The sequence below is a fragment of the Solanum dulcamara genome, chromosome 5, assembly GCF_947179165.1.
Source record: "Solanum dulcamara chromosome 5, daSolDulc1.2, whole genome shotgun sequence".
Classification (NCBI taxonomy): domain Eukaryota; kingdom Viridiplantae; phylum Streptophyta; class Magnoliopsida; order Solanales; family Solanaceae; genus Solanum; species Solanum dulcamara.
Window position 1 is genome coordinate 78,124,188 of NC_077241.1, and position 23,090 is coordinate 78,147,277.

Genomic DNA, 23,090 nt, shown 5'->3' on the forward strand with positions numbered 1-23,090 from the left:
AAGGTTTCGTTCTTATTTATGTCATTCACATTCATAGCTATCCCAATTCATTCTTTTCATTCCAATTAATACATATACATAATCATTTGCAGTCAATATATAGCTACGGTTTATGAAATGAAATATGAAAAGTAATTATTCAAGAATTCAAGTCATGAAAATCATCAATCAATTAATAGTATGTAAAAATATTTTAGAGTTTAGGAAAAATCAAGAAAACATTCATAGAAGGTTCAAGTCTTTCACAATTTCCATCCAACACATCTATGGGGCATATGGAAGAACTCAATCCATATTTTAGGTTAGCCTTACATACCTGGAATAAAGATTATCTCTCCAAAAATCAAGAACATGGCTTGAAGATCTTGAATCCTAACTTTTCTTCTCCTTTCTAGTCTCTTCTCTCAAATCTCCTAAGGTGAAGGAGAGGAAAACCTCCTTGGATATTATGAGAGAACTGATTTTCAGTCCCAAATCGGCTAGGGTTATACTTGGGATAGGTGGAAAAAAGTCCGAAATGCCCTTTCTTAAGAAAAAATCTGAAAAACGGGTTCAAAACCCTACAAGCGCGATAGTGGCGCGTCGCGCCATCACCCAAACTACTGTAGCTAGTTTCGGGTGCTTTGTGGCGCGCCGTGCCAAGCCCATAAACTGCTGCAGCGGTAGTCTTTGGTAAAATGGTCATAGCTTTTGACCCCAAACTTGGAATGAGTCAAACAGTGGAGTTGGAAAAAGGACTCAAAGTCCTTTAATTTGATAGGTCATGGGTCATCTAACTTTTAATATTCTGAAAGTTATGGTCATTTGAAGTTGACCCTTATATGGACTCATCCGAAAACTTAGCTGATAGAAATTCTTTGGACTTGACTTGGTATTAGAGATCCCTCGTTAACCTAAATCACATCTAATAATCTTCAAATACTTAGGAATTGATCCTAACTCATAAACACAACTAGAAGTCATTCCGTTCGAGTCTATACGCATATGAAGAATGGTTCGAGTCTTTGCCAATTTTTTTTATATAGGGTTCGAATCACGCTTAAAGGTAAGTGATAATACTATTGATCCTTTTGATGGGGCGTGGTGGTAAAACAAAATGTTAAATGTACCAGATTGAAATTAAAGAATTGTCAGCAAAAAAAAGACATTTTTTTAAAAATGAAGTAAAAAAGAAAGTAAAACAATAAATTAAAAAGTGGGGGAGGGGGAGTATATAGTATAATAACATCGTTAACACTCTACAAATATTTATAGGATTTAAGTTCTATATACTAACACTCTAACGGTATAAATAAATTTTACATTATAGGATCAATTTAACCTATTGACGAGGTTACTTTTCTATTTTTCGAGTTATTAAATCGAATTTGCGTTAAGATTTACCTATTATTATAAGTTAATTTAGCTTGATGATATAAAAAAAATTATACAACAACGATGCGAATAACTTAAACTCATATTTGCATAGTGACTGCATATTAACAAATTAAAGAGTCATGTTGTACACTTTCATATACTTTAATTTTAACATATAATAGCATGAAATCTACCATTTATACAATACTTAACAATTAATCCACTTGGGCTAAATGGCTAGTGCGCTCATATAACCAATGGCCCATTTGGGCTAAAAGGCTAGTTGACTCATATTGATGATGGCCTATTAATTTGGGCTGAAAGGCCACAAATTCCATGTCATGACAGGCCTAAACCATTGGCAAGAAGCAAGCATAGTAATAGCGAATGAATTGCCAAGTAAATAGATCAGATCAGATCCGGATGCAGCTGTTGCTCCTAGGCGATACAAGCTCGATCCGTTCCTCCCACTCCGGGGTACCGTCTTGTCACTTTTCAGTCTTATGATTGAAAAATAATCATATCATGAAGTTTCAATTAGAGTTGTCAATACCGATCAGCCCAATTAATCATATTACGAAGATGAATACAATTTTAGACATAAAATTCAAAATTGTAGGCTAATATCATGCCCCAACTACTGGTTGTCTACTGAATTGACTGTGATCTTCCCGTGTTAAGTGCAAAGTTGTAGGTAAGATTTGAATTATTATTATTATTATTTTTAAAAAGGGCAATCAAGATATATCAAGACAAAAATGGAATACCAACATGAGTTGTGGTGCAGTGGTGGAACTACTTCATCCTTAATCAGAGGTCTCGGTTTGAGCTTTGGGAATGGAAAAAACCTTGTTGGGAGTGTCACCCCCGAATGGATCCTGCAGTGCGTGATCCGAATTTAGTCGGGACTCCACGGGCTCCGGACACCGAGTGGAAAACCCAAAAAAAGAAAAAGACAAAAATGGAATCTCACGGAAATGACTTTTTCCCTTGAAAAAAATAAGAATGTTTACACAAGTAATTAAACAAAAATATATATCATAAAAAACAAGTTAGTTAAATCATGCATAATTTTTTTTGTATTAATAATAATTAAGTTAAAAAAATATTATAACAGCAGAGACAAATATAATTACCACAAAGAAACTTGAGGTGAGTTTTAGGTATTATCATTTGTTACTTTAGTTTATTTTGGCTATATATAATAACTGTATAGATAAATTAATTAGATTAAATTGAGTGACTGTGTTAACATAAAATAATATAAGTGACTTTAGTGAGGAATTTGCTAAAATTGAATGATCAATTAAGTTATTATTCACTTATCACCCATACACTCATAGCAGAAAAAGAATATACTCATTTATACCAACTCAATAAATAAATTTATTTCTTACTAGTTGATATTAGTCATATAGACGCACAACGTATCAGTATGTCAGATATCCAAAACATTTTAGATAATTAAACCTCAAAATGAAATTTCTTTGATGTTACGTCCTTAACTAATTACGTAGAATTAAGTAAAATATTGCTTACAGAATGTGCAAAGTTCCATGCCTCAAAGTTTTCCACTCACTTACGACATGAGGAAATTTCTCCATAACTTGATATGTGATTCTGCAGAGTTGCTTTTAGCTTTCAATTTCTTATTTTTTTTTTTAAAAATTAAACAGAAAAAGAAAGGGCTTAAACAGAATATTTAGGCATTTAATTTGGCCCAGTAGTGCTTAAATCACCCCACTACAGGCCGGTCACTAATTTTAATCACAAAGCAATTTATTTTAAGTGAGTACGATGTATATAATAAATATAATTCATATACACTAATAATGTATCGATTTTTTTGCATGATCAGCATAATTTAATATGTTGTAAAAGAAAAAATTATCTATAGTTACTACTAAAGGCCAAATATAACACACTGATTAAACTGAGAACGAATATTTGAAGAAAAGGCTGATTTTTTCTCTTTCATAGCAACACAATAGAAATAAGAATGAGTTTTACCGACGATAAATATATATAAAAAAGTATACATTAATTTTATATAAAATATGTATGTCATCATTAATATAAAACAATATTATATAATTATTAACTATTATTTAATAGACGACTATATAATGTGAAATTCCGAGAAAACAAAAAGGACCGTGACCCATGACTAGTCCCGCTCCTAATGTGCTAGATCATCCCCACAGCCTTGATTTTAATTAATTGAATGGTGGGAGTAGTGCACCATTACTGGTGGGCAAACTGGTGCCCAGAGTCCGTGCATTGGAGCTCGATTAAATTCGAATCGTGCACTGTAGAGCTCATTCGGGGGTGACGCTTTCAATAGGATTTTCTCCATATCCAGGGCTCGAATTCGAGACGTCTGCTTAAGTATGAAACAGTTCCACCACTGCACCATAACCCATGTTGATAATAATATATACTCCCTCAGTCCCATTTTATATGAGTTAGTTTGATTTGACACAAAGTTTAAGAAAGAAAGAAAGATTTTTGAAACTTTGGATATAAAATAAGTGACAAATATTTATATAGCTATAAATCATTTCATTAAGGTGGCATTTTAAAATTAAATTATTACTTAATATAGAAATATGTCATTATTTTTTGAATTGATTAAAAAAAAGTGAGTCATATAAACTGAGATAGAGAAAATAATACGGGTTTTATTAGGTGAAGATTAATGGTGGGTCCAGAGCACAACCTATAAATTTACAAAAAATCAATAATTATGCATAGATTATGTTTATATATTAAGACTTTACTAAATGTTCTAATATCGTAAAAATACATGAATATTAAATTATGAATCTATCTCTAAAATAAGTTATTTTATGAATTGATCAGTTCTTATTTGGAAGGCTGAAAATTTTTCATTCCAATAAAATAGTTGATGATTTATTGATCGATGACATATATATATATATATATATATATATATTAAAGTTTGTCGTGGTGAAATTAAATCATGAGTCACGGGATGAAGAATGGGAAGCAAAATCCGACAAAAGGAATCCCCAACTCGTCATGCATGTGTACACCACAAATACCACAAATTTCTTTGGTCAATTAACCAAAGTTTTTTTTTAAATAATTGTATTATAATTATTCATGTGGGTAATTTTTTTTTTATAGTTAACAAAAAATTAAAAAGTATTAATTTTCTTAGATTGAGGCGCAAATATGTTACTTTCTCTAAGAAAATTGAAGCCTACTATAATAGAATATTAATCACCAATCTAATAATAAATTTTTTGACGTGTCCCATCCAAGATATACACAAATTAAAACCTCTCAATCTTTAGATAATCATATACTAATTAATCCACTTGAAACTTTTACCAAATTAAAGATAATTATTGTATAGTAATGGGGTTGAGCTTTAATAAAAGAAGTAGGCGCCAAAAGCCCTAAACTAAAATCATGATGGACATAACTTAGTGGTATGGTGCAAGAAAAATGAATGAGAGGTGGAGTTCCATAGAGTTACTACTTTATCACTTCAAAAAGTGGCAATCCTTTCCATAACTTCCCTTGCACCCATTAACTTTCTACTTTCAAGCAATGTGGAGGGGGTGGGGTGAGCATGACAAAATAAAAACTATTGGGACCATATTGATATCCCCTCAACCCCCCCCCCCCCCACCTTAAAACAAAGAAATCATAATTATATAGAAATTTTAGTGTTATATATAATAGGAAAAGGGCCTAAAGTCCCCCTTTAACTATTTAAATTGGTATAAAATTACCCTCATCCATCTTTCGACCTCAAAATATTCTTTGACGTCAATCTTTTGGCTAAAAAATACCCTCGATATTAACCCTTTGGTTCATATTTGCCTTTGTTTTTAATAACTTTCCTAAAGTATAATTATTAAATATTTATTTATTATATTGTCTAATCTGATTGGTCTAAATTGAAATTCTTCTCAAATAAAAAATAAAAACTACATATGATCCATATTTGACACGATATGCTTGAAAATAATATTAAAAAATTTATTAATTTCATGATATATTCCTATTTGGTTGATTTTAAATCAACTCCCCGATTTATTATAGCCCTATCATAACTAGGGATCCAATTAAAATCAATATTTGCCCCATCTGATTGTCCTATTTAAATTTTTTATTATTTTGATTAATATAAAATCTTCAATCAATTATTCAAATGTATTGTTCTTTTCCTCTTTTTATTCTATTTTTTAAAATTTCTTATTCTTAATTAGGATATCAGAGACTCAAACTTGAAATGAACTTATATGTTCATATTCATTTAATTTGTATCATTATCATGGTGGGTGGGAATGGGGATATGAGAAAATTTTAATTTCATTCTTTTATTTTGAATATTGGGTACACACAAAAGAAAAGTGTAGTATATGTACATAGCTGCATAATTATGAGCCCATATATTGAGTAATTTCAAATTATTTTAACGAAAAAGTGCATAAAATGCCTTTAAACTATGAGATTTTGTACAATATTGCCCTTCATCCACCTTACGAGTGTGGGCCGTTAAAAATAAAGGTATTTTTGAGCCAAAATATTGACGTTGAGGGTATTTGGGAGCCAAAAGGTGGATGAAGGGTAATTTTGTACCAATTCAAATAGTGGAGAGGCATTTTAGGCCCTTCTTCTTATATACTAATTTTTGTACATCCTTACAACCAGTCGGTATTCGGAGCATATTCTCCTGATTAATCTGAATTCTCGCTGCAAAAAAAGAAGCGACTACCTTACTTAAGCAATTCTGCTTATTCTTCTTCTTTCTTCAGTGCCCTTTCGTTTGGTCCCCTGGGTACCTTCTCCGCACTTACAAGTAAGCATTTCAAGTAGATAAGATCATAAAAGAAGAAATTTCGAACCATTCGCCTCTACTCTTTGTTGTGAAGCTCATTCCCCGATCCCTACATAAAATGAGTCTGTTCTACGCTTTTAGGTTTGAAAGACCTCAATTCATTCGATTATTACAGGGATGAACCCAATCCGGAATATGAACCATAAAAGAAAATACCTATTAAACCAATTTCAAAGAATCGATTAGTAGTATGCATGTGCCAGAAGACCGATGAGCCCTACCAGAGCGGCACAACATCTTCTTCTTTTTTCCGGCTAGCTCTAGCCCTAGTAGAGGTCCAAATAGACTAGACTATAAGGGCCGAGATGCGAGGGAAAAACTTTTGTTTAACATTTCCGGAAGACCACCTATTTGTTCGTTTATCGGGTTCAGCACGAAATCATAAATAAGTTCCTATGTTAGGCGGCCGTAATATTTTGTTACGTTCTATCGTTGTTACGCCAGAATAAAAGGTTCCACACGAGCTCCCATTCTGCGGCTTTATTTCGATCAGGTGTTGAATTCTTTTATCTTTGCCAAGATGCTTTCTCAGCGATCTTTTAACAGATAAAAGAAGAAAAAAATCAATATTAGATCAAACTGTCTTTTCCCCCCACATAGTTCGTCGGTCAAACCAATGATTCTCTTCTTAAAGTAATAGAGAGAGTCTTCATAAAAAGCCAACCGAGCCCCAGTGCTTAACGCTAGGTTTCCTCCACATACATTTGAAAAGTAAGCCAGCCGTATAAGTATTGGTGGGGTTGCCTGAAAATAAAACTGATTTCACTCCAAATCCTGACAACCAGGTTTGGCTTGGACGCATCTTAACATACTCTCCTCTAGCACCATTCACAGTTGACTCTCAACTTCATCTCTGATCTAAGGATCCACTAAGAGGAAAACAATCTCAAATAGATATTTTTTTCATTTTTGATACTTGAACTGCAAAAGCCGTGGTTCAGTAGCGTATTGGAATAATAATCTTTACTAAGAGGAGTTACAATATGAAAAAAGTAAACATACAAAAAAATCAATAGTATTCAACAACCAACACATAATATATATACATAAAATAAAATTATGTATATATTTGTACAATGTAATTTTCTAATGAAAGAGTGTTAGTTGACACTCCTTTGATATGTGTGATCGTGTCACCACTCTTAATTAAAAATAATAGAATCTGATTCATCCCATTACAATCTTATTTGGTTAGCACACTAGTAATTGAATTCATGTGCTACATCTTCTAATTTTCTCCTTATCATGGGCTATTCCCATATAAAATTAAAGAAGACACGTGAATAGCTAGTCTTAAAGAATTAATCTACTTAAAGTTCCTAAAACTTAATTAGTCAATCTTTTTAATGTTATCATTTTATTTTATTTTGGAAAGAACAAGCTACTTTAATCTTTAAAGCTAAGCCTATTGATGCATCCCACTCTTGATCTTCAGCTAGTATTAAAATTACTACTATCTAGCTAGCTAGATGCCGAAACAAGTAAAAGAAAAGAAGAAAAATTACTCATATGGCTTGTTGGAATAATTAATATTGCTTTGAATTTGGAAATTGGTATACCATTGTGTAATTGTGAAACTAGCAGCAGACGTCAACTTTAACAAACAAAATGGGCAGATAATACTTGTTGTTTTGGGCCTTATATATATATATATATATATATACTTTGGTTACATAGTCGGTGTTCGGTATAGGCTAGGGCTCAATTAAATTTAAATCCGTGCATAACATGACATATTTGTAGGAGTTACACTCTCAACATGATTTTTTTTTATTCTCAAAAATTCAAACCCGAACCTGCTAATTAAAGTTGAAAACATCATAACAATCACCCCACAATATGTCTTTTTGGCCATTATACTGATCACCCACAAATTGAAGGTAGTATTAATTATTCTCTCTATATTTAAGGGTTTGGTTGCTTCAAGTAAAAAAAACTTGTGTATTTTTTATGCTATAGGAGTCTTCGTAAAGCTGACTATACTTAATACGGTTATAGTCTTCAACTTGCACGTAAATACTTATATGTATCAGGTATTTCTATGGTTATATTAAATCGATAAATATATGTTTTCATATAGATTTCTAGCACTTAATCAAAATTAATTAATTAACCCAAACTTGCATTTCCGTTAATTCTTATTCAAACCGTTTTACTTAACGGTTAATAGACATTTCATCTAAAATCTTAAATTGCTAGTACCTATATTACATAATTTATTTCTTTATTTGCTTCTCGAACTCTAACCAAATCTAACTAACTTAGGTCAAAATCTAACAGCCAAAGCTACACATTATTCCAATGGGGCATCATACTATTATTTAAAACTTAAAAGTAATGCAAATCAAGTCAAATGTCTAAGGTAAGTAAAGGAACAGTAGAGGAGAATTGCTAAAAAAAAAGTCATCAGTCCAAAAAATCGCTCACATTCTGCAAAACATTAGTTCAACTTCTCACCAACTCCTTTAATGTTAGAATTATAATTTTCACTCATATAATTCAAAATATAATTAAATAAACATAAGAAGATAGAAGATTTAATATATACTATATATATAAATAAAAAATAAGTAACATTTATCTTGCTTACCGCTAACTACGCCTCGGCTCATATTGTGTAAAATTCTACACAATTTATATATCTTAATTCGGCAAATATTGATTTATATATATTTGCCTATTTGGTGTTTACTTCAAATCAATAATGGAATGATATGCCCAATGTATACTCTTCTATTTTCTGACCATTATTGATTAATGTACATGTTCATCTCAATTATTACGTGACCATATGTTGATAAGTTTTTACCTTTTAATTTGTTATACTAGATAATTTCTCCGTCTCAATTTCTTCGAAATTATTTTATTAAATATTTATAAAAAATAATATATTTTTGTATTTGTAAATAATTGGATATTTTTTTAAAAATTATTATCGCACAAATGTTACGTCATGTTTAAAATGGCATGTTGTTAAAAGTTTTCATTTATTTTTAAAATTTGATGTCTACTCAAGTTATACTCTCCTATCCCAATTTATATAAAGATATTTGACCGGGCATGGAATTTCATAATGAAAGGGAAGACTTTTGAAATTCTAGTGTAAATTATGTTACGGATATTTGTCTGATAATAAAATCATTTCATTAAGAGTAACATTAAAAAATTGAAGTTAAATTGTTACAAATATTCGTTCTTGTCTTAATTTATATAACATTGTTTAAATTCATACATCATTTAAGGAAAATATAAAGATTTTTAAAACTTGTAATCTACGACAAACCTCAGATATTTTTACTCCACAAATCATTTTACGAAGAACAATATAGAAATTGAAAAGTTAAGCTATTTTTTTTATATAACAAAAAATGTCATTCTTTTTGATATAGATTACGAAAAAAAGATGTCATGTGATTGACACAGTACACACAGAAAAACATTATTGTTTTTGAAATTGACTAAAAACAAAATTATATTACATATATTATGATGGAAGACTACCAAACATAAAATTGGAATAAAGAGAGTAATTTATCTTAGTAAGTATTATTTAGATCACTAATTTTTTTTTATTTAAAAAATACATTTTTTAAATGAAAAAAGTATTCACAATCACATTTTTTTTTTTTTTGTATATATGCCTGACAAATCCGTGAAGCTCAACTTACAAAACAATGGAGTTTCCAATTAGCCCTCTCACACACATTCCTGTAAATTCTCTCTCTCTCTCTCTCTCTTTTTATTTTTTTCGACATTTTCTCATTTTAATTGAATTAATTTCTTCTGATTAGGCATTTCGCCGAGTTTTACTACTCGCCGTGGTGATTCTAACGGCTTTAGGTAACGTTCACGGACGTCATAAAGTACAGAAATGGGAAACCGTCGAGTATTCCGCCATAAGTTGCAGAGCACACACCGCATCGTTGACGGATTTCGGTGGAATCGGCGATGGAACGACGTTGAATACTGACGCTTTTCGAAAGGCCGTTGATCATCTGAGTCAGTTTCAATCGGATGGAGGTTCGATGCTGTATGTACCCGCCGGAAAATGGCTGACGGGAAGTTTCAATTTGACGAGCCATTTTACTCTGTATCTCGATAAAGACGCCGTTCTTCTCGCCTCTCAGGTAACGTTTTGTTCATTCGCCGATTCCTTATTTTTGAATTGACGTAATCCATAAATATATACTTTAATTTGATATCATCTATGTGGTTTAACTTTGGATGTGCAAGCAATTCACATCCTACATAAAATGCTACTTGTTTAACTTGATATAAGTTATTTAAGTACTTAATTGTGCTAATCTAAAATTGAAGAACATACCTATCAAATAAAATCAAGTTAAATTTTTGAATTTGTTATCAATTTTCGAACTGCGTGAATTTTTCTTCACCTATAGATAAAACTCTTTATGCATTTCTGTTTTTTTTTGTTCTTCAATTGCATCAATCCTAAAATGAATAATGTTAACACTAGGATGGTACATAAAGTATGATCTGTCCAATCTTTTTAAATTTGAACGGATTCATTTTCCACCTATTTAGCAACTAAGCTATTTTCACCCGACTCATCTAAATATTGAGCTGATTTGGACCAAGTGTATAGTCTAAATTGACACATGAAATTCATTGTAAAAGTATTTAAATCTAATTTTTTTATTTGATATGTTATATAGAGCTATATACAAAAAGAAAAAAAAATAATGTATTAATTTTATTTGATAATTAAGCAAATTACGAGGAAACAAACAAACAAAAACTTAATTAGAATTGAACGAAATTAATCATGAGATATTGTTTAGCTTATATGATCCAACATGTTTCAGTTCAAATAACATACTAAATGTAATTATTTGACAACATGTTGAATATAGCTAGGTGTTCAACAAATAAGTCTCATATGAATTTAATATTTGCACCTTATTTTCCGGTCCGTGATTAAATGCAACCCACTGAGAACAGTACAAAAGTTCCCCTACTTTAGTGGTGAGAATATCTTTTAATTAAATAAGTCCAAATCCACGATAACACTAAATAATTGTGCCCCAAAATTAAAAAAAATCAAGCAGTGGAGCTTAGTAGCTTGGTATAAAAATAATAATAAGGCATTCCCATTTGAATAAAGTATATAAAGAATAAAAGAAAAGAAAAGCCTTAGTATTTAATTAGTTTTACTTTTCTTCTTTGCAATTAATTTAGAATATATATATGGTTGCATACTTGCATTGTTAGATTATATGGAGCGGCATAGTTAATTAAATTTCAGATAATCACCTTAACTAGCTTACAATTGAGGGATTATTGTAATTGTATGGTACGAATGTCAATTGACATTTAAATTATCATCTAGCAATCAAGAATCATGAGATTCAAATTTGAATTCCAACTAAATATAAATATTAAATAATTCTTTCTTATTTTATCCAAGCCTTGATGCATATAATTACTTGATACTTGTAATGACAGAACCCATTGAATTAATCGAAATAAGTGCGGACTATAGCAAACCAGTTTCAGGACGTTAAAAAGTTACATCCACTTATCACAAGGAATAGCTAGTTTTTATCCGATTATGCTGATGTAATATCTGAGTATACTTTTTGTATTTTTAGAGTTATTCATCATGTGAACTCATTTTGTCCTTTTTTCTATAACCTGAGGATCACATTACAAGCTATCATATGGGGTCTTTCAGTGTAATGTTGGTAGCATCTCTCTCTTTTTTTAAAAAAAAATCTTTAAAATTTACTTGATATCTTTTTTATGACAAAGGAACATGCAATCGTTATCCTTCAAATGCACATAGAGTAAACCTCGCTCCAATATAATGGCCTACAAATCATACAAAACAGGTAAACCGCACTAGACGAGCTCGACCGAAAAATTACGCAAGAGGTTTTGTACCTAACGCCTCCCATTTAGAAGATCCCTGCTCAATCAACTCGGTCACTCTTAAGGGTTAATAGAAGATAATAATATACATGAAAATGATTTAGATGTACATAAGTTGGTCCAAACACCACAATGAAAATATGAACCAACTCGACCACCTTTATTCTGCTCTCTCACTGGTTTCCTATTGTTTATTAGGATGAAAATGATTATCCGGTGATTGCACCATTACCGTCCTACGGCCGAGGAAGGGATACAGACGGTGGTAGATTCATTAGTCTTATTTTTGGAACCAACCTCACTGATGTTGTCATCACAGGTACTCTTGTGATGTCTTATTTTATGTCACTGTTACATTTTTAGTTAAAAATCTTATGTTTGAATTCACATCGAAAATTCGAATATTTGTCGCTGATAAGCTAAATCTAACACATTTTTTAAGCACAGAGGGAGCATTATAGAAACTAAGATGAACGACTCTAACTCTGTTTAGTAAAAGAACCCTCTTTTTGTTTCTCTTTTAGACCACAGTCTAAAGATCTCTTATAGCAAACTGAATTTTTTATAAGAAAATGTTAGATGATGGTCCAAAATTTTGTAAGTTATTGCAAATGAAAGACCTGAGTCTGACGTTGTCCGGAAGGATAATTTCTAGTAGCGGTTCTTTTTCTTCCTAAATCATGTAATATTTCTTTGACATTCACTCAGGTGAAAATGGAACCATTGATGGTCAAGGGCAGCTATGGTGGGACAAGTTCCACAATGGAGAACTAAATTTTACAAGGCCTTATTTGATAGAAATCATGTTCTCTGATAATATTCAAATCTCCAGTCTTACTTTGGTTAATTCTCCTTCATGGAATGTTCATCCTGTATATTGCAGGTAATCAAATTAATCTTGATTTCCAATAGTTCAATATTTAATTACTTCTAATTCAATAACAACTGAAGCAAAAAGCTCAATTTCTTTGTGAAATGCAGCAACATTATCATCCAAGGCATCACTATCCTTGCACCAGTCAGATCTCCAAATACTGATGGAATTAACCCCGGTACTCTTCCGTTAGTGTTTAAGTATGATGATTATATGAAATGAGCGCAAATGAAGAAGTTGAGATTCATACAACCAACCTAATAGTATATAAAAGTCTTATTGTATACTTTTGCCACTCTGGTCTTTTGATTAGCATGAAGTTGTTTTTGATTAAACTGAGACTTACTTGCAGATTCTTGCATAAATACTAGAATAGAAGACTGTTACATTGTCTCCGGAGACGATTGTATTGCTGTTAAGAGTGGCTGGGACGAGTATGGAGTCGCCTTTGGGATGCCAACAAAGCAGCTCGCTATAAGGCGAATCACCTGCATTTCTCCAACCAGTGCAACAATTGCATTAGGCAGTGAGATGTCAGGAGGAATTCAAGATGTAAGAGCAGAAGACATTGTAGCTATCGATACAGAATCAGCAGTTCGAATCAAGACAGCAGTAGGAAGAGGCGGATACGTGAAGGATATATACGTTAAAGGCGTGACAATGAAAACCATGAAATACGTGTTCTGGATGACAGGAGATTATGGTTCACACCCGGACAACAACTATGATCCCAACGCGTTACCTGTGATTGAAAACATCAATTACCGCGATATGGTTGCTGAGAACGTGACCATTGCTGCCAAGCTTGCAGGAATTTCTGGTGATCCGTTTACTGGAATCTGCATATCAAATGTCACGATAGAGATGGCACCTAAAGCAAAGAAAGTTTTCTGGAATTGTACAGATATTTCCGGGATTTCAAGTGGTGTGGTACCACAGCCTTGTGATTTGTTGCCAGATCAAGGGGCGGAGTACGCTTCACCCTGTAACTTTCCAACAGAGAACTTACCAATTGATGATATGGAAATTCAGACGTGTTCCTGCAGGAAGAAAATATATTACTAATACATCAATGTAATAAGAATTTCTCCAGAAGGAAGACCATATCATAATCAGTTAAAATTGTTCTGTTGATTCATACCACTGAACTGTCCATGAATATACATCGGCGATCCCACTTCACTTTGTGGACGAGACATGCTAATATCTGTAACTGTTACATATATTGTGAATGCCATGAATTACTGCAACCAAAATTTCAAAATAAAGTATAGCAAAAAGATTGTTCGTAAATGTGTGTTGAACCGCAAATGAATAGTCGTTAAATAATTTAATAGATGAAAACAAGCATGTTTTACATTTCATATCACTAGGAGAAATGCTTTCTCCTCAACCAAGATATCGGTTTAATTTAGCTCTCTCCTCGACATAACTTATACAATGTATTGAAGGAAGAAAAATATGTACTACATATGATACAGAATCCAGGGCAATCCATCAGATACTTTGTTCAACAAAGTCCGGATAAAACTTCACGGACTCCATCCAAATCAGTTCCTTGATCTTTTCTTCAGAGATTGAGGGCTCCTCGAAGTCAAAACTGAAAGGCCTGGGACAAATTGGCTCATCATTGAGGTCATGAAGAGATGACAAAAATGGGTGGCGAAGAGCCTCATCAACTGCACATAGAGAAAGAAAGTCGAACACACATGAGGTAAATATGATGAACTAAAAAGGAAAACATATCATGCAAAGGTTCACGTCAGAATTTTGGTGCTTCACCTGTAATCCGTCGGGTTGGGTCAAAGACAAGCATCTTTTCAAGCAAATCGACAGCCAAAGGAGACATGCTGGGAAATCTTGCAGAAAATTGTTGCTTAGGATATTGAGGAAGCTGTCGGACATATCTTCGGGCATTGTCACTTCTCAGAAATTGAAGGCTGGCATCATCAGGAGAACCTAGTAGCTTCAAGACAGAAGAAACACAGTCGAAACTGGGAAGGATAAGCTGATCAAACTGCTTCAGAAGCAGAAAATAAAAGTCCCATCAATACAGAAAAGCCGTTTTTAATCAGACCTTTTCTTCAACCCGTTGTGAAAATATAAAATGATTTACCTATTCAATGAGCATTTGAAAGCATTGTCTGCATGGAATTACAGCTTAGCGCCAGCTATGGCATTGGAAATCACTCTCAACTCCCAACTTCAGAGGGGAGGAATGATTTAATCTTAAAAGGAGGGGAAAAGAGAGAAAAGAGGAGGTTCTTTCAGATCTCAGTTTTCTAATAATTTTTAACTTTTCCACTTCAATACATGCAGGTAGAATGTCACTGGATCAATTTCTTTAAGCTTCCAAATGAATTTTTTTGGACAGGTTCTTACTAAAGAATCTTGGAAATGTATTGCAAACCAAAGAAAGAATTTGACGTGACTTTTTACCTCAGTAATGAGTCTCAGCTGCTGCACATAATCTTTTCCAGGAAACAAAGGTTCTCTTGTCATTATTTCACCAAGAATACAACCAACAGACCAAACATCAATGGCTCCAGTGTATTCCGAACAGTTAAGGAGCAATTCAGGTGCTCGATACCAGCGAGTGACAACATACTCAGTCATGAAATCTGTCTCAGAAGTTGTCCTTGCCAATCCAAAGTCTCCAATCTTGAGGTCGCAATTTGCATTTAGGAACAAATTGCTTGGCTTAAGATCACGATGTAAGACATTTGCTGAGTGTACATATTTCAGTCCACGTAATAGCTGATACATGAAGTACTGCAAAATTAATCAAATGTTATCCAACTATTAGAATCCAGATAAGGTAACAACAGTGTGCCAGAGTAACTTTAGGAAAGAAAGCATCTGAATGCTCCCAGTGAAAGCTGGGCCAATTTCTAGGATTTCCTCCATGCTATTAAGCGAAAATACTGAATAATTGTCTAGCTTGGCATGCCAGAATAAGTCTGGCACCCCAACAAGAGGATTGATAACATTGTCAGGAGAATGGAAGAGATGTTACGACTGAGCAACCAAGTCATTGACGCCTTTTGAATCTATTCCAGGAACTTAAGAATGACCAACAATTCTGCATTAACTGACCAAAGAGTTAAGGTAGCTCCTCACCCTCTACTTAATTAAATTTCCTTAAACATAACAATAAACACGTAATATAACATAAGATTTTCGCTACATCATTTCATTGATCTCATCCAAGTTGATTAACTAGGAAATTGTGTTACAACAGCAGCTAGACTAGCTGAAGTAATATATGCAGGAGTTTGTTTCTAAATCCTACAACATACTTTCTGATAAATCAACTATAACTTCATGTCTCTTATGATAAATAGATGTCATTTTTTGGATGTCAATTTTAAGTGGGCCCCACTTGTTATTTCACTCATCTTGTGGCTATATAATGACCCTTCTCAGTATAAAAATGAAGAACACACAGATACAAAAATTTCATCTGCTCCTTTCTATTTTCTCTTACTCTCTACTTCTTATTTTGCTAAGTTAGTTTATTTTATAACACGTTATCAGCACGAGACTCCATCGCTTTGAGCTATATTTTTAAGAAGGTAAGAAAAGGGATAAGAATTTTATTTTCTTAAAATGTCTAATATTTCTAAACTTGAATTTGTTGCTTTAACATATCTGGAAAAGGCTACTCATCATAGGCACTAGATGCCGAAATACATCTAGAATCGATAGTCTGACAGACATCATCAAAGATAACAATACGGCATCTAGTCAAGACCGTGCCAAAGCCATGATATTTCTCCGAAACCATCTTGACGAGAGATTAAAATTACAGTTCCTTACATTAAAGGATCCCCTTAAATTGTGGAAGAATCTAAAAGAAAGATATGACCACCTGAAGTTGGTCATCCTTCCACACGCACGTCATTATTGGCTAAATCTGAGATTAATAGATTTTAAAAATATAACTGAATATAATTATGTATTGTTTAGAATTATAGCTCAGGTAAATTTATGCGGAAAAGAAATCACCGAGCAAGATAAACTTGAAAAAACATACTCCACATTTCCACCCGCGAATATGCTCCTGCAGCAGCAATATCGCGAAAAGGGGTTTAAAAAATATTCTGAATTACTTTCTCACCTTCTTATTGTTGAACGCCACAACGAACTGCTAATGAAAAATCATGATAGTCGGCCCGTTGGTTCTTTTCCACTCCCTGAAGTGAATTAGGCAAATTATAACCAACGAGAAAGAGGTCATGGCCCTAGTGTGGTCGTGGTCATAGTCGAAGAAGAAATTATAATCATGATGATCGGCTGGCACCGAGAAATGATCAGCAGTACAAAAAAAAGAGTGAAAAGCCAAAAGTTTTACCAAAGAAAAATTCAGAAAGTATATGTCATAGATGTGGAGGTATGGGGCACTGGTCGAGGACTTGCCGGTCATCAAAACGTCTAGTTCAGCTATATCAGGCATCCTTGAAGAGGACAGAAAATAATCCAGAGACAAACTTTATCTCTAAGATAATATTGAGTCTATGCATCTGGATGTAGCTGATTTCTTCAATTTTCCTGAAGGAAATATGAATATCAATAACCTTGATAATATTTTTAAAAAAAAATTTGTATGTACTAAATAATATGTTTGTATTTTTCTAATCCATGTAAATAAATAAAACTTGTGTTATAAGCCATGTTTTAATTATAATATATACTTTATTTTTTTTGAAGAAAAATATGAATATGTCTCAAATTTTGTTTTGATCAGTGATCAATCACGAGGATATTTGTGTAATTGATAGTGAAACAACTCATGACATTTTTAAAGACGAGACATATTTTTCCAACTTGCTTAGAAGAAAAGCAAGTATTACTACAATTTCTGGTAATTCAAAAATGATTGAAAGCTCCGGAAGAGCTACTATATTTCTGCCTAAGGGGACAAAGATTGTTATAGACGATGCACTATTCTCCTCTAAATTCCAAAAACTTGTTAAGTTTTAAAGATATCGACAGAAATGAATATCATGTTAAGACACTAAATGAAATGAATACTGAATATCTTGGTATAACCAAGAGTGTCTCAGGCCAGAAAGATATTTTGGAAAAATTACCAACTTTGTCGTGTGGCCTATATTATATAAAAATTAGATTGAAGCACATATGATCGTAAACCAGAAGTTTACTGATATAAATATATTTGTGTTATGGCATTATCGAATAGGTTATCCTGGATCAATAATGATGAGACAAATTCTTGAAAATTCATCTAGACATCCATTAAAGAACCAGAAGATTCTTACGAATGATGATTTTTTATGCGTTGCTTGTTATCAAGGCAAATTAATTGCCAGACCATTGACCCTGAAGGTTAGCATCAAATCTCCTGGCTTTTTAAAGCGTATACATAGAGATATATATGGACCTATTCATCCACCTAGTGGATTGCTTAAATATTTTATGGTCCTAATAGATGCATCATCTAGATGGTCTCATGTGTGTCTCTTATCATCTCGCAACCTAGCGATTGCGAAAATATTAGCACAAATAATAAGATTATGGGCGCAATTTCCAGATTATCCAATTAAGACTATTCGCATTGATAATGCTGGAGAATTTACATCCCAAGCTTTTGATGATTATTGCTTATCAATTAGGATAAAAATTGAACATCTTGTTGCTCATGTTCATACTCAAAATGGCCTTGCAGAGTCATTTAATAAGCGCCTACAATTGATAGCCAAACCTCTACTAATGAAAACAAAATTGTCAATTACTGTTTGGGTCATGCTATCTTACATGCAGGAGCACTTATATGTCTCAGACCGACACATTATAATAAATACTCTCCTTCATAACTAATATTTGGTCATGAACCAAATATATCCCATCTACGAATTTTTGATTGTGCGGTATACGTGCCTGTAGCACCACCACAACGTACAAAGATGGGCCCTCAACAAAGGTTGGGCATATATGTTGGGTTTGACCCACCCTCCATAATTCGCTACCTTGAATCGTTGACAGGAGACTTATTTACTGCTTGATTTGCAGATTGTCGGTTTGATGAAACAATTTTCCCGCCATTAGGGGGAGAGAAAAAGGACCCTGCAAGAGAAATTGCGTGGAAGATTTTATCACTATCTCATTTTGATCCACGTACCCGCACATATGAGTATGAGGTCAAGAAGATCATCCACTTACAGAACATAGCAAATCAAATGCCAGGTGCATTTACTGATTTGAAACGGATAACGAAGTCACATATCCTTGCAGTGAATGTGCCTATCCAAATTGATGTCCCGAAAGGACCATCTACTAGTATCATAGCTTCTGAACCTCAAACACGCTTAAAGCGTGGTAGCCCATTAGGTTCAAAGGATAGGAATCCTAAAAAGAGAAGCGTAAGGAATAACAAAAATAATACTACAAAAGAACCCCCGAAAAAGGTCAAGATTTGAGTAATCTTGATATTCTTGAAGAAAACAGTGAACCCGAGACTCAAGTGAATGAAGAACTTTCAATAAGTTCTACCGGCGATGAGATAAATTTAGATTGATTGAAAATTACGGTGGATAATGTTTTTACATATAATATTGCAATTAACCTCATACAAGATAGTGAAAGTCTTGACCCTAATTCCATCGAAGAATGTCGACGTAGATATGACTTGCTAAACATGAGGTTTTGGACCTGTAGTCCAAACTTCTGAAGGTGTAAAACCAATTGGCTATAAATGGGTTTTTGTGCAAAAACGAAATGAGAAAAATGAAATTGTAAGATACAAGGTACACCTTGTTGCACAAGGATTCTCTCAAAGACCCGAGGTCAACTATGAAGAAACATATTCACCTGTTATGGATGAAATAACTTTTCGATATCTCTTCAGTTTAGTTGTACATAAAAATCTTAAAATACATCTAATGGATGTAGTTACAGCTTACCTTTATGGTTCACTTGATAATGAAATTTACATGAAAATCTCAGAAAGATTAAAATTGCCTGAAGCATGTACTAAGTCTCGGGAGATATACTCAATGAAATTGTAAAGATCATTATATGGTCTGAAACAATCAGGGCATATGTGATATAATCACATTAGTGAGTACTTGATAAATGAAGGTTATATAAATGATGTCATTTGTCCATGTGTTTTTATTAAGAAAACGGAATCAGAGTTTGTTATACTTGCCATTTAAGTTCATGAAATAAATCTCATTGGAACCCATGAAAAGGTCCAAAAGGCGATTGAATATCTAAAGAAAGAATTTGAGATGAAAGACCTTGAAAAGACAAAACTTTGTCTATATCTGCAAATTGAATATTTAGCAGACAGGGTCTTTGTCCACCAATCTGCCTACACTGAAAAAATCTTAAAATGATTTTACATGGACAAAACACATCCATTAAGTACTCTAATGGTTCGTTCACTTGAAGTGGATAAAGATCCATTTCGACCCCTAGAAGAGAATGAAAAACTTCTTGGTCATGAAGTACCATATCTCAATGCTATTGGTGCACTTATGTATCTTGCTAACGCCACCAGACCTGATATAACATTTTTTGTTAATTTGCTGCCAAGGTATGGTTCATCCCCAATGTGAAGGCATTGGAACGGTATCAAACATATTTTGCGATACCTAACAAAGGTTTGTTTTATACTAACAAAGATTGTGCAGATCTTATTGATTATGCAGATGCAGGTTATTTATCAGACCCACATAAAGCTCGATCTCAAATAGGCTATCTATTTACACAAGGGGGAACTGCTATATCATGGCGATTTACAAAGCAGTCTATTGTTGCTAATTCTTCAAATCATGCTGAAATAATAGTAATTCATTAAGCAAGTAGAGGATGTGTGTGGTTGAGATCGATGATACAGCTCATCAAAGAAAGATGTGGCCTAGAAAATGATGTCAAAGTACCCACAGTTATATTCGAAGACAATGCCGCGTGCATAGCCCAATTAAAAGGTGGCTTCATAAAAAAAGACCGAACGAAACATATTTCATCAAAATTATTCTTCACACATGATCTCCAGAAGAATGGTGATATTGATGTACAACAAGTTCATTCGAGTAAAAATCTTGCAGATTTATTCACAAAGGCATTACCAACATAAACTTTTGAAAAACTAAGTTATAAGATTGGAATGCGTCGTCTCCAAAATATCAAATGAAGTTTTCTTCAGGGGAGTAAAATACACGTTGTACTCTTTTTCCCTTAACCAAAGTTTTGTCCCACTGAATTTTCCTGGTAAGGTTTTTAATGAGTCAGCACTCAAGGCGTATTACTAGATGTGTGTACTCTTTTTTCTTCACTGGGCTTTTTCCCATTGGGTTTTTCCTAATAAGGTTTTTAACGAGGCACAACATCTATGAAAAATAACTACATATATATTTGTTCTTTCACTAGAATTTTTCTTTGGACATCGAAGGGGGAGTCTTATGATAAATGGATGTCATTTTTGTGGATGTCAATTGTATGTGGGGCCCACTTAAAGTGGGCAAGTTGCCCACTTGTTATTTCACTCATCTTGTGGCTATATAATGGCCCTTTTCGGTGTAAAACTTAAAGTGGGCAAGTTGCCCACTTGTTATTTCACTCATCTTGTGGCTATATAATGGCCCTTCTCAGTGTAAAAATGGAGAACACAATGATACAAAAATTTCATCTGCTCCTTTCTATTTTCTCTTACTCTATACTTCTTATTTTGCTATGTTAGTTTATTTTGTAACAATGTCAACCATTTGTAGAATCAAAATAGAAAATAAAAGTACACATTTTTACACAAATCATAAATATCCAATAACAGGATTTTCGAGAAAGAAACAGAACCTGGCAGTGATCATTTGTCAAAGGCTGTTCAGATCGAATAATCTGATGAAGATCAGTATCCATTAATTCATAAACTATGTACACGTCATTGAAAGCCTCTTTCTTTGGTGGTCTTATGAGGTCTTTGATTGCGATAATCTGAATATTTAACAAAACATTGAAATTACTCAGCAATCAATCAAATTCATTCACATACTAATCACCAAATAGAAGCAAAATACACTTACATTTTCGTGATCCATGTGTCGAAGTAGCTTAATTTCTCTCAATGTCCTCTTCGCATCAATTCTATTATCAAATGCATTTCCTATTTTCTTAATCGCAACTTCCTCTCGCGTCTCTGAATTTATAGCAGCACTAGCAAATAGCAGAAGATAACAAACAATTAAAATTACTCCATCATATAAAGCCCCCAAAATTACTAATATGAGCAAAATTAATCATTAGGAAGAGATTTTTGCTCTTTTTTTCACGTATTTATACCTTGAATCACATAAGCAGCATATCAAAAACAACACACAAGTTATAAACGTTTACCGGATACCTACCATACAAGGCCGTAAGCGCCGCGGCCGATTGGACGAATTGGAGGAACGTATCTGCTGGAGACTTCAAATAAGTTGCCGTAAACATTGTAGCGGACGTATTGACCACCGTGTATGAGAACTCCTCTGATGTCACGACTGCCGGTGCTTGAAGCTCCGCCGATTTGATTAGCCATGACGACGGTGTCGCGGTAGGTAATACTGGTAGTGCAAAGCAGCCGGTAGAGTAAGTCGCCGGATTCGAGCGGCGTTTGACGGAGGCTGGTCGGTGATGTATGGTGATTTAAATATACTTTTTGAATTTATATGCCATTGGACACGGCATTGAAATTTGAAAAATGCGTGAAGTCAGTAGACTGGACTAAACTTCAGTCTTCACTATATGGGGAAATGCAATATTAGAGAAATTATTTTTAAAGTTAATGTCAAAAATAAATTTTAAACAAATCATTTTTTCCGTGAGTTTGTATTTTAACTATTTATTGTTCATTTTATTTATTTGAACTATTATTTTTACAGAATTTAAACATATTTAATGTTGAGTTAGCCAAATATATGTATTCAAAGAATAATAGATGCGTGAAGATTAACTTAACATCGATCTGTGCTTTAACATATATGCAAAGAGAACCATGAATAGTTAAATACGAAACTTGCAAAAATAACTAAAATGTCTTTTTGATCATTAATTTTATTTTATTATCATTACTAAGTAGCAACATTTGTT

General features: G+C 33.2%; 2 protein-coding genes across 3 annotated transcripts; one reads left to right on the top strand and one right to left on the bottom strand.

The window, feature by feature from the left end:
* Positions 1 to 9,850: 9,850 nt before the first annotated feature.
* LOC129890092 (probable polygalacturonase) lies at positions 9,851 to 14,138 on the top strand. The gene is made up of 6 exons (XM_055965625.1): positions 9,851 to 9,942; positions 10,024 to 10,359; positions 12,323 to 12,443; positions 12,833 to 13,007; positions 13,106 to 13,176; positions 13,351 to 14,138. The coding sequence occupies exons 1-6, from the start codon at positions 9,907 to 9,909 to the stop codon at positions 14,061 to 14,063; spliced, it is 1,452 nt and encodes a 483-aa protein (XP_055821600.1). The 5' UTR covers positions 9,851 to 9,906; the 3' UTR covers positions 14,064 to 14,138.
* Positions 14,139 to 14,309: 171 nt separating this feature from the next.
* LOC129890094 (mitogen-activated protein kinase homolog MMK2-like) lies at positions 14,310 to 22,733 on the bottom strand. 2 transcript variants are annotated; one of them, XM_055965627.1, is made up of 6 exons: positions 22,367 to 22,733; positions 22,046 to 22,175; positions 21,819 to 21,956; positions 15,438 to 15,770; positions 14,781 to 14,964; positions 14,310 to 14,677 (listed from the first exon to the last, which is right to left on the bottom strand). In XM_055965627.1, the coding sequence occupies exons 1-6, from the start codon at positions 22,537 to 22,539 to the stop codon at positions 14,496 to 14,498; spliced, it is 1,140 nt and encodes a 379-aa protein (XP_055821602.1). In that variant the 5' UTR covers positions 22,540 to 22,733; the 3' UTR covers positions 14,310 to 14,495. The 2 variants fall into 2 exon arrangements, with proteins under 2 accessions (XP_055821602.1, XP_055821601.1); XM_055965626.1 differs by having other exon boundaries at positions 14,781 to 15,015.
* Positions 22,734 to 23,090: the final 357 nt, after the last annotated feature.

Excerpts from the sequence above, each read along its gene's own strand:
- LOC129890092 (XM_055965625.1), top strand. The coding sequence starts at position 9,907 with ATGGAGTTTCCAATTAGCCCTCTCACACACATTCCT. Across the intron at positions 12,444-12,832 it reads CACTGATGTTGTCATCACAG|GTGAAAATGGAACCATTGAT; the intron begins GTACTCTTGTGA and ends ACATTCACTCAG. Across the intron at positions 13,008-13,105 it reads GTTCATCCTGTATATTGCAG|CAACATTATCATCCAAGGCA; the intron begins GTAATCAAATTA and ends TGTGAAATGCAG.
- LOC129890094 (XM_055965626.1), bottom strand. The coding sequence starts at position 22,539 with ATGGCTAATCAAATCGGCGGAGCTTCAAGCACCGGCAGTCGTGACATC. Across the intron at positions 22,176-22,366 it reads GGCGCTTACGGCCTTGTATG|TGCTGCTATAAATTCAGAGA; the intron begins GTAGGTATCCGG and ends GCTATTTGCTAG. Across the intron at positions 21,957-22,045 it reads GACACATGGATCACGAAAAT|ATTATCGCAATCAAAGACCT; the intron begins GTAAGTGTATTT and ends TTAAATATTCAG.